Source organism: Lolium perenne, chromosome 4 (assembly GCF_019359855.2).
Source record: "Lolium perenne isolate Kyuss_39 chromosome 4, Kyuss_2.0, whole genome shotgun sequence".
Taxonomy (NCBI): domain Eukaryota; kingdom Viridiplantae; phylum Streptophyta; class Magnoliopsida; order Poales; family Poaceae; genus Lolium; species Lolium perenne.
In genome coordinates this window covers 143030505-143051497 of record NC_067247.2, presented here as the reverse complement: position 1 = coordinate 143051497, position 20993 = coordinate 143030505, and the positions used below count along the sequence as shown (strand labels likewise).

General features: G+C 43.4%; 2 protein-coding genes across 3 annotated transcripts; both read right to left on the bottom strand.

The window, feature by feature from the left end:
• Positions 1-5508: 5508 nt before the first annotated feature.
• Positions 5509-12375, bottom strand: LOC127294092 (probable ubiquitin-like-specific protease 2B). Of its 2 annotated transcripts, none has more exons than XM_051323838.2 (9): positions 12058-12375; positions 7408-7576; positions 7148-7315; positions 6923-7057; positions 6503-6584; positions 6300-6398; positions 6133-6203; positions 5998-6050; positions 5509-5907 (listed from the first exon to the last, which is right to left on the bottom strand). In XM_051323838.2, exons 1-8 carry the CDS (start codon positions 12131-12133, stop codon positions 6023-6025), a joined length of 828 nt encoding a protein of 275 aa, XP_051179798.1. In that variant the 5' UTR covers positions 12134-12375; the 3' UTR covers positions 5509-5907; positions 5998-6022. The 2 variants fall into 2 exon arrangements, with proteins under 2 accessions (XP_051179798.1, XP_051179799.1); XM_051323839.2 differs by having other exon boundaries at positions 6023-6050; positions 12058-12374.
• Positions 12376-13022: 647 nt separating this feature from the next.
• LOC127347261 (probable ubiquitin-like-specific protease 2B) lies at positions 13023-16851 on the bottom strand. Its single transcript, XM_051373470.1, has 8 exons — positions 16779-16851; positions 14329-14512; positions 14066-14233; positions 13840-13974; positions 13467-13548; positions 13292-13390; positions 13126-13196; positions 13023-13050 (listed from the first exon to the last, which is right to left on the bottom strand). The coding sequence occupies exons 1-8, from the start codon at positions 16849-16851 to the stop codon at positions 13023-13025; spliced, it is 840 nt and encodes a 279-aa protein (XP_051229430.1).
• Positions 16852-20993: the final 4142 nt, after the last annotated feature.

Genomic DNA, 20993 nt, shown 5'->3' with positions numbered 1-20993 from the left:
GCTGCACCGCCGTGTTCAGAAAATATGCCGGATGACCGGACGGTTTGATCCCACGCGGATCACTACTTTCCGGCTTTCCAGAGCCGACGTGGTCGCCAAGTCCAAACAAATCTGTAAGACAAAGATGCCAGTCAAATGGGAATGGGGCTTGGAGCCTCACTGCTGCAGACGCCCGCCAGCGCCCCAAGTAAGATCTTGGGGCTTCCGGAATATTGTTTCCGGAATGTTGAAAACTGTTCTCTAATTTGTTTGTGCCTTGTGTTGCAGAAATTTGCTCGCATCAGCGCCAAGGAGCCGGAATCGTACGCCCCCAGACGCACTCACGAGGACGATGAGGACCCGGATCCTTTCTGAACCGGTTCCGCGCACGAGATGGGCTCCAGCCATACCTCGCGTTCCGGTAACACTTCTGCATCTCGTCCTTCAAGAGCTCTGGCCAATGATCCCGACAGCGATGAGGATGATTGCATAATACTTGAGATACTTGACCCGCTTCCCCTATCTTATGCCATTCCTGCGATGTCAGTTTCAACTGATCGGTGTCGCCAGGTGCTGGAGCATGTGACCCCTCTTTCTGCTGAGGTTGGAGACCCTCTGGCCTCTTGAGTCTGGAAGGCTTCGGCCCCTGAAGCTGGTTCCAGCGACACACCGGTTTCCAAGCGCCGGAAGGTTTTAAGCAGCGGGCCTCCGAAGAATAAGAAGAATACCATTCCGACCTCCTCCAGGTAAATTTCCTTAACGCACCTTTCCGGTTTATACCTTCACTTTTGGCACCTCTTGTGACTAACTTCCATCTTCTTTCATTTTTCAGACCTGCTCTTGAACTCACCAGGAGTGCGCCTGGTATGAGGCCGGAAGCCCCCCCAGGATACCGGCAAGACCCAGGACACTCCTCGGGAGAGTCCGGCACAGTCTGGTGCCGGCAAAGCTCCTTCCTCCCCTCGGGGAGGTACTACAAGTGAGGGGAACGCGGCCCCTGAACCAGAAGATCACCGCGTCGAGGAGGATTTTTCTTCCCCTCCAGAATTTGAAGGCCCCGGCGCCAGCAACATTCAGGAAGCCCCAAGATCGGAACCTTTGGTTCCACCCGTCCTTGAGAAAACAACTGAAGTACCAACTGCTTCATCGTCCAAGGTCTCCTCCTCTGCACCGTCGAATCCATCTTCCCCGGTCAAGGGCGCAGCTGCGCCGCTGCTGGCATCTTCAAGCAAGCCTCCCCTTGCTCCTTCTGCCAAGAAGTCCTCCTCCCGGAGGAGCACAAACATCACTGCGGAGCAGCTCTCCGGCGCTCTCCATGCCGTGGTGGCTCAGCCCACCGGCTCACATGCCCTTACATTGCATGCTGGGCGAGCCACGATCAGCGTCAGCGAGAAGATCTCGGCCCAAACAGGCCGCATCATCGAGCTGAACCGGGGCGCGGACAACTTGGGCACGCTTCAGAAGTACGTCGATGCATGGAATACCTCCAACATGACAGAAGCCACCCTCGCCGTGGGCAAGGACGGGCAGGTTGTGATGGATAGCCGCGGTCCTCGGAGAACTGTGCAGCACTTGGCGTGGCTCAAGCGGAGCGTGCGCGAGTTCGACAATGCCTATCACGACGTTGACAAGAACGTCCTAGTAAGTCTTTCATCCGAACTTAAACTTTTATCCTCATACCGAACTGTTTCCAACTTAGATCTTGTAGATATATCCTCATAGTCCCGAGTTTCGGGTTAAACACGTAGTACTTAGTGGGAAACTGCCAAAAAACCGGCATACATAGTCCCCGAGTTTCGGGTTAAGCATGCGGCATTTGGCGCGAAACTACGAAAAAACCGGCATCCCTCACGGTTTTTTTTAACTTCTGCAGGGCGTGCTGGACTCACGCAAAAAGTTGTTTGAGGACCTGCTGTGGGAACATCGCGACCTCACTGAGGATTTTGCTGCGCTCCAGCTTACCCACAGCCAGTGCCAAGGTTTGTTTGAGCTAACCGGCCTCTTTTGTACCTGGTTTTGCCTCTGTAGAATTCTATTAAACAGTTTCTTTTGTGCAGCTGCGCTTCCGGAAGCTTCTCTCGATGACCTCGTCAGCCAAGTTGCTGCACTCAAAGGCAAGCCATGAGAGCGTCGAAGCGTTCACTCTAAAACCAAACGGTCAGATAAAAACATGGGTACGCACGACCGAAAACACCCAATCCAGCAATCTTCAGGCATTGATCGCACAATGAATTTAGCCGACAGGGCCTTCCGGAACACGACCATCTAGCCAGTCCGGTGGGAAGAAGCTTCTGACCGATCTTCACTTGGCGCGAGTGTAATCCAAGGACCACCAACATTATTCCCAAGACTAGCTGCCCCCTCACCACCGGTCAACTACCAACCAGATCAGAAGACATGGAGAGGGCAGACCAGCGCAGTCCATTAGCGTGGCAAGGACCAACACCAGGACCACACGTGCCTAGGTCCACCCAGTCGAGACCTTGGCCCAAGATCTAGATCGGATCGAGGCGGTCTAGGGCACCACCGTGCGGGCGGGTGCTCGACGGTGCACCATCCCCTCCTCGTCGCCGATCCAGTGGAGGTGCTCAGGCCCTGGCCAAGACCAGCCTCGCCGCCCAAGGCCCTCCACCGATGCCCACCAACCCCCATGAGCCGCAGCCGAGAGAATCCTCTGCTGCGCACTGCCATTTCAGACGGGTAGGCGCCGCCATCACCACCGGCAGCGACGGCAACGACGGCCAGAAGCGATGCGAGGGAGGGGACTTAGGGTTGGGTAGGCGGGGGGGGGGGGGGCTCCGGAGTTGCTCGAGAGGGAAGCAACTCGGGAGGGAGACGGAGGGACTCGGGAGGAAATATGACTATGCTTAAGTAATACGAGAGGTCTACCAGAGCCATGCCGGACACATGGTGGTGCTCAACTCGACCGACACTATGCGAATGTGGAAGACATGTTTGCACGCATGATGTGGGGCAGTGGAGTCGATCCACGATTGCTCCTGTTCTACTGCACTGGAACCTCTCATTGGCTAGCTTCCCCTCGCTTCCCTCGTGTCGCCTTCTATAGGAGACGGAGGGGGCCAAACCCTAGGCCGGTTGCCACCAACCCTCCCTCCTCCTTCCCTTATTCTCTTCTCCCCCAGAGGGCCTCCAGCCAAAGGCGCCCAAATCCAGTGAAGGGGGCGGCGAGGAATCGATCGCTTGGCTCTCGCATGGGTTATGGGAGGGGATCTCCTGCGCTCGAGGCAAACGGTGCGCCGGGGCGGCGACCCCGGGTGGGGGGGGGGGGGAGGGGGCGGCGCTAACCTGGCGGCGCGTGGCGGCCGTTGGTGCTGCTTGCCGTCACCTTGGCTGCGTAGGTGGCTTGGTGGTGGCAGGTGTGCTCGTGGTTTCGAAGGTCGCTCCGCTTGGCATGTGAACAAGATCTAAATACGGCTGCTCCTCCCCGTTCTTCTTGTCCGTGCTCCTCGCCACTGGTTCTCCGCCGATCGGTGGGTGGACCAGAGGTGGGGCTGGCCAGCGGCGGTGGCCATGATGTCGATGATGTTGCGCACCGTTATCCTTCTTGAAGGTGACTTCGAGGTTTGTTTTACCCTCCTACCTTTCCTACCTATCTCTAGTGAAAACCCAAAACTTCATCTTAGGCAGCGGCGGCGCTCCGGTGTTGTACCCTTCATGAAGGCGCTGCCTTGAGATAGCGCGTCTGGTGGTTGAGCTCGGCGGTAGTTGGTGGTAGCTGGTAGCGGTTGATGTTCATGCGGTGGTGTGTTGGTTGGTGAAGCGCTCGCAAGGTTCTGCTTTGGGCAAGCTTCGGCGACTCTTGGCCAGGCCGACACTAGCCCTTTCTCACCGTGTCTTCAATGGAGACTTGCCTGACAGTTTACGTCTTAGTGTGGTGGTTGGTGCTGCGGCCGGCAGAGAGGTCTGTGGGTGGCGGCGCTGAGGTCATTTTGGCAACGTGTGTGTCATTTTGGCCTTGTGTGTTCAGGGGAGCTGCTCCACCTCTTGACGGGTGCGGCACCTCTCGATCCGGGGCGAGAAAGCGTGGTGCTTTCTTTGAAGGTGAACGATGGCAGTGCGACACGGCTGGCCTCCCTAAGGTTGACAAGGGCACAAGATCCTCGTTGGCGTGCTTCTTCGCTGACTCTACTTCTGCTGCTCTTGTAAGATAGATCACAGAGCTGGACAAAGGCTTTGATGAACAAGCTGTGTTTCTTTTTATCTTTTTCTTGTTTTACGTGTAAGTTAAGGCGTTATTAATTTAATGCAGAGCTACGGCCTTAGAGCATCTCTAGCAGAGCCTTTATTCTTCGGAACCGAAAAAAGTTAGTTCAGTCTCCCGAAAATCGCGAGAGGTTTTGAGCGTGGCGCAGAACAAAACCCGTATTCGGAACCGAAAAGCGCCGAATTCAAAATTTGCCGTTAAAGTGATCATCGCAAACAAGCAGTAGAACTGAAATTCAAACATATTTAAACATAATTCGATAGATACGATCGATAGATACATTGCATTTGAGGTGGTCGTCGGCGCCCACCTCCAAAACTAAACTAATTTCGCTGGCGGTGACCTACTATGCACGCCGCAGAAGACTACACCGTTGGCGGCCTACTCGTAGTCGAGGTTGACAACCTCCTGCTTCACGCGGCGGACGGCCGCCTCCTTCTGCGCGGCCTCGCACTCGCGCACAGCACGGACGGCTTCCGCCTCCTCGCGGCGGAAAAGCGCGCGCGCCTCGGCGGCGGAGACGACGGTCGTCGCCTCCTCCTCATCGTTGAGGACGTAGTCCCCCGACTGCAACTGGAGGCGCACCGGCACCTCCTCCTCCTCCTCCTCCTCCTCGTCGCTGCTGTTGTCCGGGGCGAGCCGCCAGAGCGCACGGCCAGACGCGGCCGAGGACAACCCCTCGCCCGCTATTCGCGTATTGTGCGAGCTTCCCCGGCGGCGTCAGACCTCTGTTGGTCTAGCGCCGTGCGCTGCGCTTCCTCGCGCCTTCCGAGCGGTTCCATTTGCGCCGCTCGGCCTCGGACTGGAAGACCCTGCCGCCGTTGTTCGCCCCAGCCATGCGGTCACGGTGGTGGTGGAGAGAGTGGAGAAACGGCGGCGGTGGCTCCGCGATTGCTCGCCCGGAGTCCAACCGTGCGCGCGGTGGAGGGGACGGACGCGGCGGAGGGAGTAGGGTTTTGGAACCCTACTCCCCTCCGCGGCTTGTATATATACGGGTCCACGATGTAGTTTCTCGGGCCCCTAAACTTCTTATACGGCCGACCCACCGATTCGGACTCCGTTCTACGCCACTATCGGCTCGATCCCGTAAATCCGCCGAAAAAATTCAGTTCCGGGAGGATTTACGGGCTTGTTAGAGGTGTTCTTACCACTAAAAAAAAAACTACACTGCACATGCAGGAGACACTGCGCTGCCCGGCTGCCCCAAATAAGGAGTTTTCTTGTACTGAAACTCATTGCGGCATACTGCTAATTCGAGATTACGGACACCGCGTCCGCCTAGCTCATGCATGCACACATGAAAATAGCAATTAAGCCATATCAAACGTCTCCCCATAGATTTATCTCATCTACAGTTTTTAAAAAACTACAGTAACAAAAGATTTATATTGTCTACAAAAACAGGACGATAACCGATCGATCCAAGTTATTCAAAATGTACTACAAACCGAATCTACCAAATGCACTCAACATAGCAGTGTCTTAAATGTTTGAACGAATGGAAACACTTGTAAATCCTGTATATCATAAATTAGGTGCTGGCTGTTGCTGAAGCTATCTGCTTGGACCAGGTAGCATCTTCGTCTTCACAGTATGTATAAACTGTATTACCAACACAGGATTGATACTCTTTAAATGTCCTCGAAACCTGCCACCGGTGAAGATGAAGCTCTGATTTGTCGGTAGATAGGTTACGATATTACCTGGGTAAGTAAGAGGAAGAAAATCGACAATGTTAACACAAGAGGCAGGAACATATATAAGAGAAGATGAAATGATTTTATCATGAGCACCAATCTTGACGTGTTCTTGCCGTACCTACTCTGCAATTTTGGCATCCCTTTTCCTGCAGAGAGAAGTAACAAAAAGGAAATAAGATTACAGCTTTATTAACAAACATGAACTAAGGAATAACAGGGTATACATACTCTCGGTACGCATGGATATCATTGCGGATGTCTTCTAGGTTCTTTAGCTCCTCCGGATCAAACAAGGCATCCTTAAAACGAAATAGCCAGATGAAGAAAAACTTTACTAAATTAACTTGCAAGGCACAAACATGAAAATTCCTTAATGTTTGAAATGGGTAACGCACCAGCTTGCTCAAATCTTCACCCATTTCTTCGATTACGAGAAAACAGTAGATAAAGTAAAGAACATATATACCACAGTCATCCCCACTTTGCTGTGGTACCTGCAAAGTTGTGTAAGTATTAAAAAACGGAAATTCAAATAAGAAGAAACAATGTAGACTATTAAAATAGATAGAATTTTTGAAAAAGGATAAAAATTTCAAACCTCAGGAATCTCAAGCTCAACTTCATTTATGAACTGCTCTATCTCTTCCCGCTCTTCGTTTTTTAAATTATCAACAACAAATCTGGTACACAAGCAATAAAAGTTTAATAAATCTAGGATATTCTAGACTAATTGTAAGGTTACATATAAATCATAACATATATACGAGCGTTGTTGTGTGCGTCTAGGTTATACTTGGTGTTTCTCAACAAAAAAGGTCTCAGGGGGCTTCAAACGTTCAATCCAGCCTCTACACCTTGTTGGGCTACCATATAGGCAAGAAAACATATCTAATTTTTAATACTTAAATTTGTATAGGCATAACTATGATATAGAAAAATACATAAACATGTTATCAGACAGATCACCATTTTTATAACAATCATCGATACTTACAAAGGGAGAAATAAAGGACCAAACCTGTTGATGGCTGTTCGCAGTCTCGTCGGCTTTTTGGTTTTAAGAGAATCAAGTAGCAGCATACGTGGTCCCTTTTCAGTACCCAAGTACTTTGTCTCGCCAAAATTGCACAACACAAGGACGCTCCAGTGACCCCTATATAGTGAAGGTTTCAAGGAAGTGAATATGTGGTATACATGACAACCATATAAGCAATTCCGCAAGATAACAGTGAGAGTAACTTACCAACCAACTATAGGGACAAATACATAACGTCTTGTGAATATTTTCTTAGCTTTTATCCATCTGAGGACATTCGATTTATCATTCTCATTTGTGTAGATATTAAACCACAATGAATCAAAATATGCATAATCAGTCATCTTTTCCGGATCTATGCATGTCCAAACATCCCTACACATAGAGTTGTAGCAAAAAATAATAAGAACAACAAATCGAAGTAAAGTAGAGAGTAACAAAAAAAAAAAGAGAAATGTAGGACATACTCCATGCACATTTCAAAAATTTCAGTGTCCAACTTGTCTTTACTTGTTTTGTGCCTTCTGCTAGACCTTTTGTTTGGGGGGAGGTGAAAGGAGGGTGATGCATTCTTCAAGCTCAACGATGTCTTTGCTTCCTGGCCCCTGCTTGTTTGAGAGCACTTGTTTTGGAACACTATACACGGAATATAAAATAACTTTGAGATCAGGATATACAGACATCACATATTGAAACTTTTAATTATTTGTCTCCAACTGTTTATAATATTTATGAAATCATCTTGAAAAGCCACATTTGGGGTGAAAGAGAAACTGCAATAAAGTAAAATATGTAACAGTAGATCAATTAATAATGAGTGGATGCTATAACCAGCTATATGGGAAATCTGTGTGAAGAGAAAATATAAAGCATTTACAGGTCCAATGTTTTCTAGTTGTATGGAAGTTGCAAAACACTAATTTATGATCGGTGAACTGAAGCACATACTACAGTTCAGACTGAAATAATAATCTACATGTCATAAGCATAATAGGATTATTTATGTTAGTAGTGATCACAACTTGATTCATGAATCCATGAGATGATCTGCTTCTGATTCATACAATTATTTTCCTAGTAGAAGAAATGTAAGGAGTTATGAAACTAACAATCAGGCTTAATCTAGGATGTGATTATGCAGTACTCTAGGATGAGATTGCAAAACAATCTAGGATGTGATTATGCAGTACTCTATGTAACGTAACCTATGAAACAACATTAACATGTTAGTCCATGCAAAAAAGAATATAGCACCGAAGGTGCAATGGGTCTACTGAACTATAAAATCGCTTTTGCATATGCAGCTTTAGTGCTGCCTTTTGATTTACACGGAGATACCATTGTAATCTAAAAGTTCAAGCCCTCTATATATCCAAGGGCAGACAATAGGAGGTCATCTAATACCATGCAATCTGAGGGGCCAAGGATCCTAGAGACCCCTGTCTATTTTTTTTCGAACCATGGAGGAGGACTTTATGTTATCTCCACTACTTATAAAAGCACAAACTTGTTGGGATACATTAAATCTGATCGGTTAAATCATGTCAATCAGACATCCTACATCGCTCCAATGTTGAGCACCTCAACACGCCCGCTCTAACCACCCGCCTCAACTTCCCCACAAATCACGCACCTATTCCTCCAGTCAACCTCCATGGCAGGACCTGCCGCGGAAGTGGCGATTCTAAATCGAGGTGCTGTCCCTTCTGATCTATCTCCTCTCCCACTTTTCTGCCTTTGCATCGGAGGCGAGAAAATGACGATGGACCATGATGGATATCCTCCCAGCTGCAAATTCTGCCACACACATAAAGATTGTATTTTCTTTCTCAGCTGCGAACAAGCAATGAAATGTCAGCAGGATGTAGATTTTACTTTTACTAATGCTGACATTTAAGCCATTTTTTGTACCACCCAACTAGATATCCACATTTTGTTTTCTCATGTCTTGTAGTCCCACCACCTTGGTGGAGTTCGTTGATGAATGAATTATGCTTGCTGCTACAAAGAAGGAAGTGGAAACACGGTTCATAAAAATCAGTGTTCTATCTGTTTTTTTATTATTCACCCTTCATTACGATCTGGGAGATTAAGATATGTTTTCTTCTTCAAATATTCCCTTAGGGAAACGTTTATTTTATCTATGACAATGGTCGCTACATCTTACTACTGAAATTCATTTTAACGACCAGATTGTGACATGATGAAAAATTGCCACTTACATATTTGATTTTTGACAGGGCAGTATATAATTCTTTCTGTTGAGATAGATTACCTTGACATATGGTCTATGCGAAGGTTATATGGACATTCATTAAAACCAGTGCAACCATCATTTGGATTATTGTTTTGGTACGCTATAAACTGCATTTTGTTCTGCCGAATCATCTTTCACAATTCATTTTTTTTCTTTTATCTCTAGATGGGATTCCCCCAATACAAGATTTTCCTGGCTTGTTGTGCAGTCACGTCGTCGCATTTTTTTGCCCACGCGGTCGCGCGTCGTGTGTGTCCTCGCCTCGCCTCCCAGCAGCCTTTCCTTGCCACAGTTGCATGGAAACAAGACGGAACAATACAAGCCACTGAGCATTGATTAGCAAGGCGAGTGCTGCCTTTCCTCAATTCCACGGAAAGTAAACCTGCCTTTCCTCAATTCCACGGAAAGTAAACGTTTGAGCATGATTAGAGGAGCAAGCTAGCAGCCATCGCCTAAATGGCCGAGAATGATTATGGCAGGCGAATAATGGTTGTCGCCGCTTAATGGTTTGCCTATATTTCCACCACCACGCCACGCATCCACCATTATTTCCTCATTTAGCCTCCTCCATCCACAGTTCTTCCTGTCCTCAGTTCTTTGCGTGATCAGCTTGGTATGCGTCGTTGTTATGCCTACTCTTACATGGTGTCTCAGTATGGCAACATGACTTTGTCATCTCCACGCTGTGGTGTCATGGCGGAGATCCACCCCAGCGGCGTAAGAAGTCGACTTGCGACTAACTAATCCAACACCCACGCCGGAATTCATGAGCTCTCTACTTTACCCATTGAGGCCCCGAGAAGTATGCAGGGGGGCAAAACCAATCTGAACTTAAAGTATTAATCGACTTTCTAATCTTGATTCGTCTCTGCGCAGGACTGCCACAAGGTTTGCACTTTGGCCAGTTATAGGGAGTGATCTGGAGAAGAGACTTTTGCAGATTTGGTTTGCTTCTTCGGTGGTTTCAAGCTTGCGGAAACTGACACGTGTTTGGCTTATTTGGGTTTTGTTGGCTGGTTAGAGTGCAGAAGGATTCACTTGCTAGCAACTACCGGTGCTTGAAATTCTGTCGGTCCTCACAATTCATCTCTTTCTACATAAGACCCTATCTTCAAATTATACTTACCTTCTGAAGCTTATGTACACTAATATTTTCTAAAGTTATTTGACAAGCCCCTTTGTAAGGTAAGCATGCTTTTTCTTCAGAGAACGGACCAGTTTTATAGAATCTATACTGGATAAAATATGAAAACTCCTTTCCTATTTAATGACCAGTTCAAGATTACGGTTGTTCACCTGTATGGAACCTGCTATATAGCATATAGTGCATGGTGTAATTAAATCAAGTGGAACTTCAAATTATCAACAAAAATGAGATGCTCAAGTTTTCTACCGCAGATGTCTCATTATTAATTTATATCTGTCATGGTAAGTAGATTTTGAGAGTTCTGTTTGTCTCACCTTATGAATAGGCTTTCTATGTAGCCATTATTTTGTGAAAGATGTACAGCCAATTATGATACTCATTTTACCCTAAGGTGAATTTCATATGTTTTTACTATCAAAAAATTTATTACCATAATTCCTGCAGCAAGGCGCGGGGTATTATCTACTTGTTTTAATAGCGAATTCTTATTATTGCAGAAAATTTTCTTACTGCTTACCCATAGCATATATTTTTCTTTGCCATTTGTAAGTGTATTTCCTAACAGCAGTGCCAACTTCACTTCAAAAAATAGTGCCCAGGAAATGAAGAATGGATATTGTTTGATCATGAACTTATCTTATTGTTTATTGCCCCACGGGTTGCTAGAGTTCATAGTGATCTGTTAGCACATTCCTTGTTCGGTAACGTGGTTGTTTGACAGAAGGCGGGGGATTAAAGATTGTAGTATTCAAATATGTCATGATTTGACCATCCCTTGAAAGAAACAATTTGTACAATCAGAGAACATTTGTGGAATAATCCTTGAACAATTTGGTTGTTTGCAAAAGCATGTTCTGAATTTTTCCTTATAATAAAAATATATTCATATTAGATGTGGATGTTGGTTGAAACACAATTCAAAAAGAATGTACCTTTGTTGAAAGTGCTTATTGCATCCTAGATATATGTGGGGTGTTCGTTGATTTTTCATATTAGTTGCATTTTTTTATGTCTTGGTAGAGATGTGCGTTGCACATGCACACTTACTAGTATATTATATATATAGAGAGAGAGAAAGGCCAACAGAAAACGGCGAAATTACAGATTACAGATTTTACAGAGAAGAAAAACGACCACAGGCGAACTAGAAAAGGTATCAGAACTCTGAACTGAAACTGCAACCCCCTAGCACTGAAACAACCGAAACCTACTCTAGAACCTCATTCAGAATAAGCCGACCATTGCTTGCCTAGGCCTATTGTCTAGCTTCCTGCTTTGTTTGGTCGAAGATTTGTTCCATAGACTTGACTTTCATCTCATACTATGTTGTTTCTTTCTGTGCAATTACTCCAAAGCGTTAGCATGTCTATCGAATTAAAGCGCTTGTGTTCCCCTCCTCACAGCAGAAACCTGTATATTTCCAAGCAATCACGTATGTAATCCAAAGAGAGAGTAGCCGCTGGAAATAACCTATCTCCAGAATCTAAAGAGAGAGCAGCCGCTGGAACCAGCACACAAAAGTAATACAAGGACCTAAGCCATATAGCGATCTATTTCTAAGAATCTAAACCAGTAACAAGAAAGCAACCTAAGCCAAACAGAAGAAGATGACGCGCGGGGACGCCCACGGCCCATGCACGACCACCGCGACGAGCAGATCGATCAAGCCGAGGGAAAGGGAAGAGACCAGGTGCTGGTTGATCGCGCGCTTACCGTCGACGTTGCCGTCGTCGTCGCTGCCGTGGTCGACGACATCCGGCTCCGGGTTGCGGCGGCTGCTGCGGGGCATGGTGGCGACTCCTTCCACTCGACCGGAATCGGAATGGATGGGATTGCTCGGCTTTGGTTGCCTCTGGGCTTTACAAAGAGGAGATGGCGAGTTCAGAATTTCAGATCTGGGAATGGATGGGATTGCTCGGCTTTTGTGGCTTAGGGACGCATCTCGATTTTCGGCTGTGGGTTTCCCTCACGCGTTCGCTTCCTCTTTTGAAGCCAAGAAGAGAACGCGCTTCGTTTTCTAGTACTGAGGTGCGTACAAGCGCCTGCTTTTTTTGAGAAAGGTATAAAAGGCTTCTTTCTTTCTTTTCTGAATCCCAATACAACATACCCTAATTCAGACTGCAGACACCATCTAGCTCGGTGCATCCACACATGGCAAATAACAATAATAGTACTATCGTTCCGCAAATAACAATAAATGGTAAATGGTATATCAATCCAGAAGGCCCCCAATAGTTTTTTGTGGGATGAAAACCGGTCCATCACACACACGATTCAGCAATTATAGACTGGAAACGCAGAAATGCATACTGAATCAATCAAATGCACTTAACATAATGCCTAAATTAAACGAAGGGAAACGTTTGTAGATTTTGCTTTACGGAATAGGTGCTAAAATTATCTGCTTGGAGAAGTTACATCTTCGTCTTGAGTCTTGGCTGCATTTATAAACTGTATAACGAACATAGTATCGACAATCTCAAACTTCCATGGAAGAAGATGGAACTCTCATTTGTCGGTAGATAAGGTATGATGTCACCTGGGTAAGCAAGAGAGAAAAACGATATTAACACAAGAGGAAGAAACATATATAAGAATGCAAGCTGAAATGATTTTGTCAAAAGCGCCAATCTCCATTACCCGTTTACAACAGTTTACTTGATGCAATCTTGCCATGCCTACTCTGCAATTTCGGCATCCTTTTTCCTGCAGAGAAGTAACAAACAGAAATGAGATCACAATTTAACAAACAGGAAATAAATATCGGCAGGAGATACATACTCTCGGTACGAATGTATATCCTTACGGATGTCCTCTAGGTTCTCTAGCTCCTCTGGATAGAATAAGGCATCCTTAAGATAAAATCGGCCAATGAAGAAAGAATTAGTAAAACACTTGAAAGGCACAAACATGAAGATTCCATAAATGTTTGAAATGGGTGACACACCAGATTGCTCAAATCTTCACCTAGTTCTTCGATCACGAGAAAACAGTAGATAAAGTAAAGAACATATATACCACAATCATCCCCACTTTGTTGTGGCACCTGCAACATTGTGTAAAATAGATAGAACTTTCGAAAACAGATAAAAATACTAACTTCTAGATATTAAGAAACGTACCTCGGGAAACTCGAGCTCGACTTCACTTATGAACTGCTCTAACTCTTCCCGCTCTTCATTTTTTAAAATATCAACAACAAATCTGAAATACAACAATATCAGAAGATAAATATAGATCATAACATTTATCGAAACATGGTTGTGTGTGTGCTCATGTGTACATCTATGTTATACTCGGTGTTTCTCACAAAAATAAAACAGGCATGTACTCCTTGTTGGGCTGATCATATAGATTAAAAAAAACTGTTTTTGACCTTTAAGTTGTGCATACACATAGCTATGCTACAAAATAAAACTAAACATGTTATCAGCCAGATAATCATGTTTATAATAGTTCTCAAGGCCTAGAAAGGGAAAAAATAAAGAATCAAACCTATTGATGGATGTTCGCAGCCACGTCAGATTGTCCGTTTTAAGTGAATCCAACAGCAGCATACGTGGCCCCTTTTGAGTACCTAGGTAGTCTGTCTCACCAAAATTGCACAACACAAGGAGGTTCCAGTGATCCCTATATTCAAGGCCTCAAGGAAGTGAATATGTGATATATAGTATGCCAACCATATAAGAGGCTCCACAAGATAAGAATGAGAGTGACATACCAACAAACGATAGGGACAAATACATATCGCCTTGAGAATATTTTCTTAGCTTTTATCCATCTGAGGACATCCGATTTATCATTCCCATTCATGTAGGTATTAAACCACAATGAATCAAAATATGCATATTCGCTCTCCTTTTCCGGATCTATGCATGTCCAAACGTCCCTAAACATAGAGTTGTGTAGAAAAAATAATAAGAACTACATAGTAATCAAAATAATATAATAATTGACAAAAAATAAGAGAAATGATGGACATACTCCATGCACAATTCAAAAATTTTAGTGTCCAACTTGTCTTTATTTGTTTCGCTCCTTTTGCTAGATGTATTGCGGATTAACCTTTTCTTTGGGGGCAGTTCAAAGGAATGCAACCCATTCTTCATGATTTGTGATGTCTTCTCTTCCAGGCCTCTGCTTGTTTGAGACTGCTTGTTTTGAGACACTATACTCAAAATATAAAAACATACTGGAGATCAAGATACACATATTACATATATATATATAGGATATATATATTAAACCATGTGAAGTAAAAAACTATTTATCTCCAACTATTTTCAAATCTTCAAGAAACGACCTTCAAAGTCAACTTTGAGGTGAAACTGAAACTACGATGAAATAAAATATGTAATAGTGGCACAAATAATAATGAGCGGATGCTATCAAATGTACAAGGGAAATCTATATGAATACTAAATATCAAGAACTTAGAGGTTCAGTGTTTATTATTGAAAGAAATTTGCAAAACACTAATTTATGGCAATGAACTGATGTCAAAGAAGTTAGAGCATCTTCAACACATGTCAATAAACTGATGTCAAAGAAGTTGGAGCATCTCCAACTAATTTATGGTCAATGAATTGATGTCAAAGAAGTTAGAGCATCTCCAACAGATGATTTATAATACATCTCGCTTGTTATGTAAAAAATATATCACCTATTTTTGCTCTTTTTCTAGTTTTTTACATCACCTGTTTCTGCTCTAAAGAGTTAGAGAGATGATGTATTTTACATCACCGGGGCTAGAAAACTGCAAATAGTAATCCAAATATATTCCTAAATTAGTCCAAATTACTCCCAAACTAGATGTACATGTACATGTCAAATTAGTCTCAATAGTACAAATTAATCTGAATCGATTGAGTACGGATGCCTAGAGATGGAGGACCGGTGTGTGATTTCAGCCCGATTCCATGATGTTGTCGTCCGTTTTTTTTTATGATACATCAACTCCCAAGTGACGTATATTTGCATCGCGTGGTGCAAAATATACATCACGATGAAAAATTTTGGGCCATTTTTTACATCTACATCATCTGTTGGAGCTATTTTTGGCTAAAGTGATGTAAACGACGGTTATTTTACATCTACATCATCTATTGGAGATACTCTTAGCAGTGATTAACAGGTTGATTGATAAATCGATGAGATGATTTTCTTATGACTGCCACAAGTAATTTTCCTAGTACAAGAAATATAAAGAATTAACAAACTAAGAATATTTTGAATCAAGAGATGCCTGCAATCTTTTCAGTTACAATATGGAATGCATATAAGATAGGGGAAATATCTAGAACTAGATCATGCAGTGTTCTCTATAATGTAACATATGAAGCAATTCAAGAACTACATGGTCATGTCTTTTAGCAATATGTAAGTGCTAGTGTATTAATAATTTAGCCACCCTAATAGGATGTGTTAACAAGCCTAAGCTACCTTGAACGTTCAGTACAGTTTTCTTAAACATTCTCCGGGTAAAAACTCATGGTCTGACGTTGGAGCTTCAATGAAGCAAGAATAATATTTGTGCATTGTTATCTTGGAGTTGCTATGGATAACCTCGTTTGCAGTTCTTGTGTTGCAATGGTGATGGTTGTTTTATGTTGTTGCAAGTCGTTGATCACTTAACTTTGCCTTTTATTTTATTTTATCCTTATGTCTTTTAGGGTGTGTGTATGTTTAATGTCTTAAATAATTCTTGACATTACGCTATTGTAGAAGCCAATTGTAATTTATATTTCTTTTTACTAATGCATTCCCTTTGTCAAATGAATATACTAATTTAGGCACATGAATTAAAACCACATAAAAATGTTAATCCATGGAAGCCTGAGATGGAAAATTTGAGCCATTAAAATACAGTCCCCGTTATGCTTCATTATATATAAAACACCTCTTCAAAGATGAATAAACCAACTAAGTGGTCACTGGGCTACTGAACAATAAAAACGCTTATGCACATGAAGCTACAACATTGCATCTTGATTTAAACATAGATACTAATTAATATTAGATCTCAACTACCTAACCAATCTCCAAGGATAGGTATTATATGGACATCTAATACAAGGAGATTTGAGGGGGGCTGATCCTAGAAACCCTATCCATTTCCAATAATTTATCTAATCCAAAGATGGAGCACAATCGGTCGAAACAACCGATAGAACCAACACAAAAAATGAAAAAAAAAACACCAAGCTTCTTGGTTGGCAAAAGATTAAAGGGGGCATAAACAACTATCTACTATGGACATAACAAAGGAGCAGCCTCCGCCTCAAGCTACCGAACCAATGATCTACCTAACCACAGATCTCCATCTGATATCTGATATCAACAGAGATCAAATATCAGGAGAGGAACCCTCCACCACCACAACCAACCTAATGAGCAGATCAAGCAGAGGGAAAGTGAATAGATCGTGTTCTTACCATCGACGTTGTCGTCATCATCGCTGTCGAGGTTCACGATCTCTGGATCGCGGCGGCTACTGGTTTGGGGCATGGTGACCGCTCCTCCCCAGGGTCCGGAATGGATCTCAATACTCGATCTAGATTTCTTTGGAGCTTTAAATAGAGACGATGTCGATTTCAGATTTGGGAAGTGGTCGTCAAATGGGTGAGGGGATCTTTTCTTCTCGGTTTTGGGTTTCACTCCGCGTTCACTTCCTTTTTTGGAGCGGAGAAGTGAACGCTCTTTGTTTTGTATCTACTGATGTCTAAAGCGTGTGTAGAAGCGCCTAATTTTTGTTGGACGCGTGTGTTGTGGGCTCTTGTTTGTCTTTTGAAACACTAAGCGGAGTGGGTTGTAGTCGGACCGGGATGTAACGGCTTGGCAGGTTTATTTGTCGCTCGTTGTGTAAAATAGGGAGTGACGTCCATACCCTGCATGTGGCAGGCCAGCCCAAAAGGTGAGACTTCCATTTTCTTCTTCTTATTAGCGGTTTCTTTTGTATTTTGTTGCTATACTTTTCATGTTTTTCTTGTATATTTTCCTTATTTCCTTTTCTTTTTTCTTTTTTTCTTATATTTTTTTTCAATATTTCTTTTAAAAATCATATTAAAACTTAGATAATACATAAACATATATTTGGAATCACATTAACATTTTTATTGAACCCCATGAACAATTATTTTTAAAATTGTATGAACATTTATTTTGAACCTCATGAGTAATAATTTTGAACCACATGAATATGTTTTATGAAATGTGTGAGCATCTTTTTGTACACGAGAAATTAATTTGAACTACATTAATATTTATTTTAACTATATAAGAAAAAAAATTTGAACTATATATCTCAATGTTTAATGCACAAATTTATGGATACATACAAAATATTTTAAAGATGTGAATATCAAGATATATAAGAAAATAGGAAAAAATAATTTGTTTCCAATAATGGTTGAGTCTGATGCGGCCCATGATAATAAAAAATGCTTTAGGTGTTAGCGGCAAATTGAGTACCGCACCAACTAGTAGGGAAAATTGTGTAAAAGGATAGATGATGAGTGTTTTTGCATCACTATTTCGTTAATTTATCATCAAGTAGTGGTAGTATTTTTGTATTTCACCGCGCTACCGCGCCCTTTTATGCTTGTCCTCACAGGATCTTAAAATGACAAGTCAATAATGAAATATCAATGAAAACTGTCATTTTGGCATTTTCACGTTATAGAAATCATTTTTGTACTTAATAATGCGCCTGCGAAAAAGGACAATTCGAGGACAGCTTCCAGGGAGTTTAACGGGCATCGGTGCAGGCAGAGCCCACCTATACCACCTGTCAGGAGCACCGCCTCGTCAAATACTTTCACCTCCCGCAGACAGATCGGAGATCAGACGCACACAGCTTCGTGAAACCGAGAAACACCGCCCCAGATCAGATCTCAAGAAGGAATTTTGGAGAAGACAAGATCCGGACTGCTACGTGGATCCTCAAAGGACAAGCCATCATCCCATTCATCATCATCAACCGCTGCAGCTTCATCACCACCATTCTGCAACCATAGTTGTAATCTTAATTGCTATTGTGGATTTGTATTCGAATTTGTTCCATTCCTCTCGTTCATTCCACAAGATTATGATGATGTTCTTGATTGTCTCCATGTGTGAGTAGTTCTATTAGTTCTTGGGGAGATAGAGAAACCCTAGCATGAATATAAGATGAATCTAAGATAATTTATAGTTTCAAGTATTAATGTGTGTTAGTTTTCTCTCTTGTTATTACATGTTCTGCACCATGTAATATTTCATATTGGTATTGGTGAGAGGGAACTACTCTTTGAAGTGTGGTAAGAAGTGGCATTACCATATCGGCACTTTGACACATGCATAAGGTGATAAGAGGGATTCATAAAGCTCATATCGATGACCATGGGATTTACCCCTTAATAGCACTAGTTCATATGTGGCCGTGATACGTCTCCGACGTATCGATAATTTCTTATGTTCCATGCCACATTATTGATGATATCTACATGTTTTATGCACACTTTATGTCATATTCGTGCATTTTCTGGAACTAACCTATTAACAAGATGCCGAAGTGCCAGTTCCTATTTTCTGCTGTTTTTGGTTTCAGAAATCCTAGTAACGAAATATTCTCGGAATCGGACGAAATCAACGCCCAGGTTCCTATTTTGCCCGGAAGCATCCAGAACACCCGAGAGCCGCCAGAGGGAAGCCCTGGGGGCCCCACACTACACCCTGGCGCGGCCAGAGGGGGGGCCGCGCCGCCCTATGGTGTGGTGGCCCCAGGCCCCCTCCGAGGCTGCCCTTCCGCCTATTTAAAGCCTCCGTCACGAAAACCCTATCACGTTGGACGAAACCCACAGAAACCTTCCAGAGCCGCCGCCATCGTGAAGCCAAGATCTGGGGGACAGGAGTCTCTGTTCCGGCACGCCGCCGGGACGGGGAAGTGCCCCCGGAAGGCTTCTCCATCGACACCGCTGCCATCTCCACCGCCATCTTCATCACCGCTGCTGCTCCCTGAGGAGGGAGTAGTTCTCCATCGAGGCTCGGGGCTGTACTGGTAGCTATGTGGTTAATCTCTCCCCTATGTACTTCAATACAATGATCTCATGAGCTGCTTTACATGATTGAGATCCATATGATGAGCTTTGTATCGCTACTAGTTGTGTGCTACTCATGTGATGTTATTAAAGTAGTCTATTCCTCCTGCATGGTGTAAAGGTGACTAGTGTGTGCACCATGTGGTTCTTGTCGTAGGCTATGATCATGATCTCTTGTAGATTGTGGAGTTAATTATCATTATGATAGTATTGATGTGATCTATTCCTCCTTCATAGTGTAATGTGGACAGTGTGTGCACTATGTTAGTTCTTGGTTTATTTTGCAATGATCTATTATGCTCTAAGGTTATTTAAATATGAACATTGAATTGTGGAGCTTGTTAACTCCGGCATTGAGGGTTCGTGTAATCCTACGCAATGTGTTCATCATCCAACAAAAGAGTGTATGTAGCACATATGAGAAAGAGTTATTTATTATGCGATCAATGTTGAGGGTGTCCACTAGTGAAAGTCTAATCCCTAGGCCTTGTTCCAAAATACTGCTATCGCTGCTTGTTTACTGTTTTACTGCGTTACTACTGCTGCGTTACTACTGTTTGTTTACTGTCCTGGGCAAAGCACTTTTCTGGTGCCATTGCTACTGCTACTATATATTCATACCACCTGTATTTCACTATCTCTTCGCCGAACTAGTGCACCTATTAGGTGTGTTGGGGACACAAGAGACTTCTTGCTTTGTGGTTGCAGGGTTGCATGAGAGGGATATCTTTGACCTCTTCCTCCCTGAGTTCGATAAACCTTGGGTGATCCACTTAAGGGAAAACTTGCTGCTGTTCTACAAACCTCTGCTCTTGGAGGCCCAACACTGTCTACAGGAAAAGGAGGGGGGCGTAGACATCAAGCTATTTTCTGGCACCGTTGCCGGGGAGGAAAGGTAAAAGGTACTCACACTCCGGATCTCGGCTACTAAGCTATTTACGCCGTTGTAAGTACTCGAAGCTATTTCCTTTAGATCCTGCAATTGCATCTTTTTGTTTCTTGTTTACACTAGTTTGGCATAATGGACAAGAATGAGCTTCTTATTCTATTTCCTGATTTAAAACATGGATTGTTTGATGCGAAAATTAAAAAACCTATGGAATCTTATTTGCATGCTGGTAGTAATATTAGTATGAACACTTTGAACACCATTGTTGATAATAATATAGAAAGTTCTAAGCTTGGGGAAGCTGGTTTTCATGATCTTTTTAGTCCCCCAAGAATTGAGGAGAAAATTTTCTTTGATGATACTTTGCCTCCAATTTATGATGATTATAATGATAGTAGTCTTTTGTTGCCGCCTGTTATGGAGGATGAATTTGATTATGATTACAATATGCCTCCTATATTTGATAGCTACTTTGTTGAATTTGCTCCCGCTACAACTAATAAAATTGATTATGCTTATGTGGAGAGTAATGATTTTATGCATGAGACTTATGATAAGAATGCTTTATGTGATAGTTATATTGTTGAGTTTGCTCATGATGCTACTGAAAGTTATTATGAGAGAGGAAAATATGGTTGTAGAAATTTTCATGTTACTAAAACACCTCTCTATGTGCTGAAATT